Source organism: Lactuca saligna, chromosome 6, assembly GCF_052625555.1.
Source record: "Lactuca saligna cultivar CGN05327 chromosome 6, ASM5262555v1, whole genome shotgun sequence".
In the NCBI taxonomy this organism is placed as follows: Eukaryota; Viridiplantae; Streptophyta; class Magnoliopsida; order Asterales; family Asteraceae; genus Lactuca; species Lactuca saligna.
This window is the reverse complement of record NC_136422.1, coordinates 159,753,459-159,765,000: the sequence shown is the minus strand read 5'-3', so window position 1 is coordinate 159,765,000 and position 11,542 is coordinate 159,753,459. Positions and strand designations below refer to the sequence as shown.

At 38.2% G+C, this 11,542-nt stretch overlaps 1 protein-coding gene across 1 annotated transcript; it reads right to left on the bottom strand.

Moving 5' to 3' along the window:
• Positions 1 to 337: 337 nt before the first annotated feature.
• Positions 338 to 2,332, bottom strand: LOC145003074 (protein FAR1-RELATED SEQUENCE 6-like). Its single transcript, XM_078962224.1, has 4 exons — positions 1,232 to 2,332; positions 990 to 1,142; positions 670 to 919; positions 338 to 588 (listed from the first exon to the last, which is right to left on the bottom strand). The coding sequence occupies exons 1-4, from the start codon at positions 2,330 to 2,332 to the stop codon at positions 338 to 340; spliced, it is 1,755 nt and encodes a 584-aa protein (XP_078818350.1).
• Between the last annotated feature and the right edge of the window lie 9,210 nt (positions 2,333 to 11,542).

Below are 11,542 nucleotides of genomic sequence, written 5' to 3'. Positions count from 1 at the left end.
CGCGCGAATGCATTTCGTCTTCATTTATGACAGAGCCTTCCTTGATACACATTGCGCGTTGTAAACGAGCGTCGTAAATGCGCGTCGTCTCTCTTTATGACAAGGCCTTCCTTGATGCGCATTTGCACGTCGTCTAAGCCTTTTACGACGCACAATGAGCATCGTAAAAGGTTGTTTTTCTAGTAGTGCAACATCGTTACTATTCTTCCTCATCTCCCATATAGTAGCAACATCATGTTCGCATGGCATCCCAGTGAGTTCCCATTTCCTGCAGGAGCATGTTTGTTGAACCACATCCACCGTGCATTGGTCCATCTAAGGGCCACTTACTTGATACTTACCATTTCCACAAAAAAACAGATCTATAATCTTCTTCCTTTTTTTTCATATTTTCCAAAGTATGCATAGCTGTAGGTGTCAAAGGACCAATACATTTCCCAATGGCCTTTTCTACATTCACAATCTTCTTCATTATATATTCCCTAATGAACTCTAGGCAAGTAATAATTGGTTTATCACGACCCTCATTTAGTTTTCCATTGAATGTTTCACACAAGTTATTAAGAATCACATCAGAATGTGCTCTCCCTGTCCAATCACATCACTTAAAGTCAATACTAAAAAACTACGCAAACCAGGATAACATAAAGAATGTTACTAGAATTATACCAGTGAATTGGGACCTAGACCAGTGCTGAGGTGGTATCTTCGTAAGCCACTCATAATAATCCTTGTTTAATTTATTTAGCTCTTCCATGCCTTTGTTAAACTGTTGTACATGTGTTGCAGTTGCACATGTCCATAAGAGGTCTTCGAAAGGTTTACCCCTCCATTGCTTCCTAATGTTATCCCGAATGTGACGAACACAGTAACGATTTCCAGCACAAGGAAACAAGGTTGAAATTGCATCTAGAATACCCTAACAATCATACATAGATTTTGTTAGTAAACAATTTAGAAATAAAGTAAAAAATCTATGATTTTAGTACCTTTTGTCTGTCTGTTATAAAAGTGAAATTAGAATTAGTATTCAAGCCAAGATCCTCCCCAAGATAACTCAAAAACCAAGTCCATGAACTGATGTTCTCTGTTTCAATCACCTCATATGCCAATGGATATATGCCATTATTACCATCTAGTCCCTGCATTTTATGATAAATAATAATCATGAAGAGATTTTTACTTATTTTTATGTATAACAATAAGAAAAAGAACAATAACTAAAACTTACCACGGATGAAAGAATTTGTCCTGGAAATGGACCCTTCATGAAAGCACCATCAAAGCCAAGAAAATCCCTCTTTCCAGCTGCGAAGCCTTTCTTTAAAGCTCCTAAGCATATGTAAATGCGTCTGAATGTCCTCGTTTCAGTGTGTGGATTTCCTTCGCTTTCAACATCAACCCTAATAATCGTATCTGGGTTACGAGTTTGCAACTCAACAATGTAATCTCTGAGTAAACTATATTGAGTAACGAAATCTCCTTGCACAAGGTTTAGAGCCTCAGATTCTGCCCTAAATGTTTGCATCCTAGAAAGATCTACCTTAAACCTCCGTTGTAGCTGTTCTTGCAAAGCCCTAATTGGAATAGTAGGGTCACTTTCAACCTGTTCAACAATGTTAGAAGAGAGGAATTTATACATACATGCTTTTACTGTTCTAGTTTGAAGACATTTATGAACTTTGTTGTGCGTTTTAACTGTCCAGTTGACATCTTTTTTCCATTTACTAGCTAATAAGACCCAAGGACATATTTCTTCTTCATCGTTGACTTCTACATTAGGCCCAAGATTTGGTATTGTTCCCTTAAAAACCCATCTCACTCTATTCTTGTCATTTTTTTCAAGGGCCAACTCCCTTCGAGTCTCTATGGCATGGAGTTTTACCTTATCCTTAAACTCCTTTGTTGAACCATATTTTTGAAAATTATAAAAGGGTTCACTAATAAGTGCTTCATCATTCTCATGTGCCCTTTGAATTGCTCTTATTAACTTCTTTCTTTGACCATTAATCCCCTCATCTGATGATGAATCAGATGCTAAAAAGTCAGTGTTAATCACTTCTAAAGCTTCATCATGTGTGCCTTCATCAACCACAGTGTTAGACGACCCTCCAAACCATTCCACATCTTTATCGATATTCATTTCAAAGTCTTGCATATCCACATTAATATCATCCAATATATTGTCAATGTCCACAAAAAAATCACTATCATCACTTTCATCATTGTCACTCTCTAACTCACCAAACTTACCAAAGTCATTAGCATCATTAACCAAGTCATTCTCCATATGATCAGTGAGAGTAGCATCATTACCCAAATCATTCTCCATATGACCAGTGAGAGTAGCATCATTACCAAGTGAGAGTAGCATCATTACCCAAATCATTCTCCATATGACCAGTGAGAGTAGCATCATTACCCAAATCCTTCTCCATATGATCAGTGAAAGTAGCATCATTACCAAAATCCTTCTCCATATGACCAGTGGGTGTAGGATCATTACCCGATTCTTTCTCCGTGTGATCCATGCCATCCTCCAAGTCAACAACAAGTATGTTATGCCACTCCAGGAACAGTCTCTTTGAAAAAAGTGGAGGTTCAGTAATCTCCATTATACGAACTTTACTGTGGATTGGGGACATTAAATAGGTGTGCAAAGTAGTTTTTTCACGCTCTATATATACCTCAATTAACTTATGCTTAGCCACAAAACTCTCCAAATAACGAACATCTTCATCACTAGCTAAAGCGAATAACCCAAAATCTAAATCGCCTAAAGGCCTTTGAAAGTGATAGTAAAGTGGTTTACCTACTGAAGCATACCCTAGGTCTTCCATCATCTCATCAATGTCATGAACGGAAAAGGTATCAATGTCCAGTAAATCAACAAATGTTTGCTTCCCACGAATATACTTCCTTCCAAGAAAGCTTGTAAACTCACCTCCATGGTGCATTCTTATTGAAAACACTGTCGGATGTCCAACTGTAGAGGAGAGAATCATTTTAGCTAACAAAATTAAACCTTTAACAGTCAATATCATTCAAACAAAAGTCAATAAAACATACCATAACTTTTATCAACGTCGATTTCAGCCATTTCACCATGAATGCGCCAAGAAACCATTGTAATTCTTCGTTCTTGCAGTCGTCGCTCCTAGGGTTTTCACGTAAGGATTTTGCACGTAGTTGTCTGTTTTTTGGGTATACGATTGTGTTGTACAATGTAGAGTATGATCGTTTAATTGAACGCATTGATTTCTTAAACTAGCGGTAGGATGAATAAGTAAAATGACGGAAATAACCCTCAACATGCAAGGCACGTGGGGGTTTTAACTCCAAAATCAAACGGAAGGTTAGATGAGGGACCAGACGTGCACTAAACCAAACTATTAAGGAGTGTTAGGGTTAAAAAATGGAGTTAGGGACTAGGCGCGTAACAAACACCAAACCATAGGGATCATTCGTGTAATTTGTCCATATATATATATATATATATAAGTATTAACTTTTAATATTATAATAATATAAGGGTGTATTTTACACATTTAAAATACTTGGTGGTTTAATCTTATTAATTAAACTATACTCTTAATTTAATTAAATTTAAACTATGCTTTTATGGAATTATTAACTCCTTTAATTAAACACTTTAATTAATTTAATGAAGTCCATAAAGTTTGAATTTTAACTTTTAAAATTCTAGGGTTTGGAATTAAAGTGTACATGGGGGGTGACTTTACAAATTCTAAAACTTGAGGGCAAGTTTTGAAACTTTTCAAAACTCTTGGATTTTCATAACTTATGAGTTTAATTATGGTTTAATGAAAAACTTTTCAAGTTACATAACTTGAGGATAAGTTAAGGAAGACATAAAATCATTTTATGATGACATTAAAATAGAGACTCTTCCATTTTCATAACTTGTGAGACTTAATGTGCTTTTAAATGAGAAACTCTTCATTTTACATAACTTGAGGAAAAGTTATGGAGTTCATAAAAACATTGAGATAAAATTACCAATTAACACATTAATCAAGTAAGTTTTCTATGAACAAGATCAAACTCATAAATAAAGACAATTCATATCAACATTTTTCAAGAACTTAGCTAACCACAAAAATTAACATAAGTCTTGAAACTTTGACAATTATCCTTTATTTGGATGAGAATAAACATTACCATAGTACCAAAAACAAATTTTATGAACAAAAACACTTTGTGGTAATGATTATAATCCAAAACATGCCAAAAAAAATACGAATATATGTTGTCTTGGGGTCCAACTCGTAGAGTGCATGAACAAACTCGACAAGTTGGATGCATTTGTACATGGAATCGTCGAGTCACACACTGGACTCGTCGAGTATGCTGTCCAGACAGCAAAAATTAATTTTTTTTCAACTAGTTGCATCAAGTATAATTTAAAACAACCCATGGCTCTAATACCACTGTTGGGTTTTAGTATACTACAACATCCTATGGTGCACATACAACCCTAAATACCTTGGATCTATGTTTTCACTAATTATACATGCAAATGGTTTCCAAGGTAGTAAACCTACAACTAGCATGCATTTGATATAAACCATATAAAATACTAGTTAGGATAACATAACTTTTGATGGAGCTTGAATTCTTGGTGTATTTGGCCTTAAAGAGCTTAGCTCCAATAGTGTGGAAGCCTCAATTTGAATCACAACACATCATGGACAAAGTACAAACTTGAGAGAGAATTCTCATGCACACAAAACACCACCAACTACAACAATACACTTGTCGCAATTTAAGGCAATGGAGCATGTATTTATATGTGGGATTTCAAAGGTCATGGATATAACCCAAATCCATACCCATGGGTTTTATGATCCATGGTTCATGTGGCCTAACTCTTTATTTATCCATATATAAACTTGGTCTAACATGGATCATAATCCCAACACATATAAATATAACTAATTAACATAATTAGTCCCCATACATTTAATTAGTCTCTTTTGATCACTAAATTAATTCTTGATCAATACTAATTAACACACATGATTTCATATTAATATATTAGTACTTATAATATATTAATAAATCATATATAACCTTATCTCAAGAGTCTATCCAAACAAATTGTCCTGATGATATGCAACCCAAATGGACCATGCTACTCTCGGGTCAAGTACATACCAATAATAGTTAAGGGCTTAGACATCTAATCCAAAAGTCTCTCACTTGGATAAGTCTAAAACTATTATTTCAAGTATGACTTCATAACCCGACTAGCAATCATAGATCTTAAAGTCATTGTCGAACTCTGAACAAATTAAATGACGCGTTTATTAGATAAGTGATCATATATTCCTCCATTCTAGATATCATATGGACTGAGAAATGGATTATAATCATTCTCTCTATCCATTTGTTGTTTCCCACTTTTCGATTTATGACAACTGACTAATCGAACAAATCAAATCAGTCCAGGCTTGGCCAAGCACTTAGGGGTGTCATCACTAAATCATCAAGGGGCCCACATATATCGCTTTTCTCCTTATGAGGTAAAAGGAATGGATAAACTTCGACTCATATGCTTGTACTAACTACTTGTTGAATGATACACAAAGGCACGTTTTATAACATCAAGTTACTGATGCGTTTTCATACAATCAATGTACAACCAACTCATAGTCAACAACTCATATCTCTAGGTTTGAAGAATATAGGATATTATCGTCTCATGATTTACTCGTGATAAAATTCATGAAGTGATTCAAATGAGCGTGGGTTTAATCCAATACTCACACCTTATGAGCACTCATGAATGTTGCAACAACCGTTGCTATGTCTAATGCACCTTAGACAAATCTTACAAGCCAAATTCATGACAGTCTTAATTCAATACCTACTTCCAACGTATGACCGAATATGGATGGTTTGAATAACCTAGTTATTCAGGAAGTCGAAACATGCAAAGTGAAACACAAGAATAATATTAATCATATACGGCCCCAACACTTTTAGTGTAAATAAAAAACCCTTTTATCTAAGCACCATATTGATTAATAATTATTCATTGTATAATGTTTCGATTTATCAACGTAATACTTGAATTAAAACAATAGTCATGCCATGCTCCAAGCATGCACACTATGTTTACCTATGGTCCTTTCTTTTGTGAAATAGATCACTTGAACACGACTCCAATGATGCTCATTTCACAATCCCAATCCCTTTTGTAAATGTAAGAATACCAAACTCTTGCCATTTATTATAATCTGCTAGATTCTAAACCTATATGTAATGATTCTCTTGTAATAACTATGCACTTCTGAACAAGAGTTGCCTCTTTTCAGAATATGTTAATATGGTCCAAAGTTTACATTATACTTCCAATTTTCCACGATAAACCAATCTTTGGTAAACCTCAGGTTATCCTTGATAATTGTTTAATCATTTTAGACATATCCGATTCTATTCCTTTTTATTATCCATGTTCTCACAATTTGAACTATGAAGAGGGATGTCGTAATCATAATCGAATTTTGAGAATGCAACATATATAGAATTTCCTTATGTTGAACCATTCCAACATAACATTCATATATATCTTTGACTAAGGTTGATTAAAATCTCAATCTAAGCTTGTAGAATTGGAATGAAGTATAAAATCATCTCCCTTAATGATTGCAAAACAACTTTTCAAAGCGAATTGAAAATTTTGTTTTCTATAATTAACATTGCTAACCTGCAACACGTAACATAATAATCATGCTCCCACTAACATGATAATTATGATTTAACAAGCATAACACTTTATGCTCCCACTAGCTAAGAGAGAAAGAGAGCTAATATTTGGGCATTTTAGTGCATTATTTGAAGAAAAGAGAAGAGTATCAATGAAAAGAACAAGAAGGGATTGTTGGATCTGGTGTTATTTCATCCATAGCTTCTGTTGAAGGTAAAAAGTCTCCACCTTTCTCATTAGGTTGAGTACATCTCATGTTTATGGAGTTTTAGGGCTTTTTCCATCTTTCCTTGAGACTTTGAGTGTGTTGAGCTTACCAAGTGATCGAGACTTCAGATCTGGACCTTGTAAGGTCCCTAGAATCCAGAAAGTCCCAGCTTTATCCAGCTAATAGAATAACTTTTATGATTAATACCCTAAATGGAACTTGTTTTGGCATTTTAAGACCTAAGTGCCATGCATGGACTTAAAGTTTGTAGCTTTATGTGGTATCTCAGCCTTGGGAGGCTAGATCTACAGTTTGGGGTTGTAACTCTACCTTAAAACGTCTGAATGAGAAAAGAGCCTGAAATGACTCAAGGAGTCGATGAGCTGACTCGACGATTCGGTTAGGGTTTTACTCGATGATTCTGGACATGATTAACTTGGCGAGTTGGTGAGACAACTCGACAAGTTAAGTTAGATTTCTGCAACATTTCTGAAGAAATGAGGGGACTCGGCGAGTCACATAGATGCACTCGATGAGTCGGGTCAACATGGACTGTTGACTCGAGTATTAACTTTTGTTGACTTTAGGGTTTGATCAAGAAAGATATTGTGGGGAACATGGAGGGGTAAAATGGTCTTTTACCCATCCTAAGAGTTAGCGAGAGAAAATAGCATTTGGTTTATTTAGAGTTGTGATTGGTGTGTTAATTAGAGATAATTATCATATGTGTTAGGCGGAGGCTAGATCGGTGATTCATGTACGAGGCTTATTTGCTTGCTTGCTTATGAGGTGAATCTTCTCACTATACTTACCAAGAGTGGTAATCTGTGTGTGATCGGAGGGTCTTGTGTGCTTATGTTGAGTATTATGGTATTATGCTATAACGACCCGATTATTCAAAGGAAAATTTTCATTTTTGATTAACCAAACACATTTCCATAAATTACAAAATCCCATATATAATTGTTTTCAAACTCATATCAATTACAACTTTTATTTAAAATATCAGAGTCTCCATAAACGCCTGTGTGAGAGTGTATGTCGTGCCATCACGCCTTGCCCTTGCCCTTGGGATCTGATGTACCTGAAACAAATCCACAACCTTTAAGCTAATGCTTAGTGAGTTCCCCAGAGGATACCCCATACATAATCCACGTAACTCGTATCATATTAGCTATAAAAGCTTCATATACCACATAAGCCATGCATACAAAAACCTGCAAGGATGACATGGGCTCCCCCAGGGTCTTACACCTTCGTGTCATGGGCTATCCCACATGGTCTTTACCTGGGAATGCCATGGGCTACCCCACATGGTCTTATATCCAACTGCCATGGGCCCCTCCTGGGTCTTTCATATAATAACATACATAATCAACCTAGCATATCATACCACATAAGTTTCCAACATACTACATACACATACATAAACCTGTAAGGATGTTGTGGGCTCCCTCAGGGTCTTATACCATCATGCCATGGGCTACCCCACATGGTCTTTACCTGGGAATGCCATGGTCTACCCCACATGGTCTTATATCCAATTGTCATGGGCTAACCCTGGGGTCTTCCATGCAATAACAAACAATCACTAGCATGCTATTACTTAGCACAAAGCTAACTATCATACCACATATTTTTGCAAATGCTATTGTACCACATAACATAAAATGGGTCGGCCTTGGTGCCTTAGACCCATTGGTATGGTGAGAAGACTCACCTCTCTCGAATGCTGAAACTGATAATGCTAGAACCAGATATGTCCCACGTGATGCTCCGACTCAACTACATATAAGCATAATAAGATAGACTTGTCAAAATCCCAAAATTACCATCAAGATCAACCCTGGTCAACCTTGGTCAAAGTCAAAGTCGACAGTCCATGTTGACCTCAACTCGTTGAGTGCAACTAGCGACTCGTCGAGTTCCTACCGAGTCCAAACAACCTGATCAACCCTAGCCAACTCGTCGAGTTGTTTCATCAACTCGATGAGTTCACTTGATATTCAGAAGGCGGGGAAACCTGATTGGACTTGTCAAGTTCCTAGAACAAGTCGTCGAGCCCCCCCCCCCCCTCCTATTTGCTTGTTGTAATGATCCACTGAATCTAGGGACTCCAAGGCTTAGATCTAAAGCCCTAAGGTTTCTAGAAGGATAAACTTTTCAACTTTACCTTTTAGAACCGTTCCAAATGATCTAAGGCCCTTAACAAAGGTTGGAAAGCTCCAAAGCTTTGTCATATGGTCGAACACTCTAGGGATCTGAAATCCCTACTTTCCAGAAAGGATTCTAGTCCTTAAAACATTCCAAATATGGATGCTTTATGGACATGCATGTCCAATGCATGTACCTAGGTCAAAATGGCCAAAAAGAGGGAAATATGCCCTAAGACCCTTGCATGGTGTCCTTGCTCAACCAAAGGCCTGATCTAGTCCACCTTGGGACCATTTTGCTCTGGAGATTCATAAAGTTGCAAACTTTATGAATCCCATGCATGTATTCAACAAGAAGAGTAGGAAATCGAGAGTAAACTCAAGATCTAGCCATATTCTATGATAAAAATCGAGTCTTGAAGACTTACAGCAGTCCACAAGATGATTAAGCACTAGGATAGGTGCTTGATTTGCTGGATCTCCTCATTATCTCCTTCTTCTTAAGCTTCAAAGGTCACTCTAGATCACAAAATAAAAGAGAATGTGGATTAGGATTAGCACAAACGTTCTTAGGGTTTGGAGGCTAATGGGAGGTTAGCCTCAAGGCTCTTAACGAGATTATATAGGGTGCAAACCCTAAAATTAGGGTTTATCATTACAACGCCTACTCATCGAGTCGGCGTTCCAACTCATCGAGTAGGGTGTAGATTCTGCGTCCTTGAAATGCCGTCTAATCGACGAGTTGGACTCCCAACTCGCCGAGTCCACACACCAAAACCCTAAATCATAAATATATTAAATAATACCTGGAATATGTGTTACAAGTCTCCCCCATTTGAACTAGAGTTCGTCCTCGGAGTTTGCTGATCCAAACAATTCCGGGTAGTGATCCTGCATCTCGTCCTCCAGCTCCCAGGTCCACTTGGAGCCCCAGGGTGTTGCCATTACACCTTTACCAACTTCACTTCCTTGTTCTAGAGAACCTTAGTCTTCCTATCTAAGATGAAAATAAGCCTCTCAATGTAGTTCAGGCTCTCATCCACCTGGATGTCATCCAACAAAACGACTGCGGAGTCATCAGTGACACGCATGCTCTAAGGTATGTGTCCTAACTCCCTCCAAAATCCAACACACATGCTCTAAGCATGTCCTCCAGTGTCTGGATCCTCATCTTGCTCTGACCATCGATCTGGGGTGGTACGCGGTGCGAAAATGTAGTTGAGTGCCCAGTTCCTCGTGGAACTTCTTCCAGAACCTAGATGTAAGCCGAACATCCATGCCAGAGACTACTGACACTGGCACCCTGTGTCTAGCCACTACCTCTCGCACATAAATATCTGCCAACTTTTCCGTGGATATACTCTCAGAAATCGGAATGAAGTGAGCACTCTTCGTCAGTCTTTCCACGATCACCCATATGGCGTCCACGCCCCTCGCCGTCCTTGGTAACTTCGTGATTAAGTCCATAGTGATCTCTTCCCATTTCCACATAGGAATGGGTAGCGGTTGTACCTTATCATGAGTCCCCTGATGCTCGGCCTTGACCTTCCTGCAGGTCGAGCACCATTCCACAAACCAGGCAATCTCCTACTTCATGCAGGGACACCAATAACTCAGTCTCAAGTCTCTATAGATTTTTTAGCCCTGGATGTATAGAGAACTTGGACTTGTGTTCCTCCTCTAATATCCTATATTTCATCCCTCCAGTTGTCGTTACCCACACTTGGACACACTGTGTCAAAAGACCACGACTATCCTTAACAAAAAAAGGATAATGTCCCTGAATCCACTCTATCTTCCAATTCTCTCTCTCTTCACTCCCTCGACCCGGGCCTCCTTGATCATGTCTAACAACGGAGAGATCACCTTCATCCTCATACAAATGTTCCCTATCGAGGACCCCTCCGTCTTGAGGCTCAAAGCATCGGCCACTACGTTGGCCTTCTCTGGATGGTATAGGATCTCATAATCATAATCCTTCAACACATCCAACCACCTTCTATGTCGCATGTTGAGGTTCTACTGATCCATCAAATACTTCACACTCTTGTTATCAGTATAGATGGTGCACTGCACTCCATCGAAGTAGTGCCTCCAAATCTTGAGGTAAAACACCACTACCCCCAGTTCCAGGTGGTGAGTGGGGTAATTTGCCTCTTGAGGCTTCAGCTGCCTCGAGGCGTAAGCTATCATGTGCCTCCTTTGCATCAGCACCACACCTAACCCTGAAATCGATGCGTCACTGTATACCACCGAATCATCCAACCCCTCGAGTAGTACTAAAATCGGAGCCTCGCATAAGCTCCGTCTCAGGGTCTCAAAAGCCAACTGTTGATCCATGCCCTACCAAAATGTCACATTCTTCTTGGTTAAGTGGGTGAATGGCATAGCAATCTTGGAGAAATCTTGAATAAATCTACGATAATAGCTCGCTAAACCCAAGAAGCT

Excerpts from the sequence above, each read along its gene's own strand:
- LOC145003074 (XM_078962224.1), bottom strand. The coding sequence starts at position 2,332 with ATGGAGAATGATTTGGGTAATGATGCTACTCTCACTGATCATATGGAG. Across the intron at positions 1,143-1,231 it reads GACAAATTCTTTCATCCGTG|GGACTAGATGGTAATAATGG; the intron begins GTAAGTTTTAGT and ends CATAAAATGCAG. Across the intron at positions 589-669 it reads GTCTAGGTCCCAATTCACTG|GGAGAGCACATTCTGATGTG; the intron begins GTATAATTCTAG and ends GTGATTGGACAG.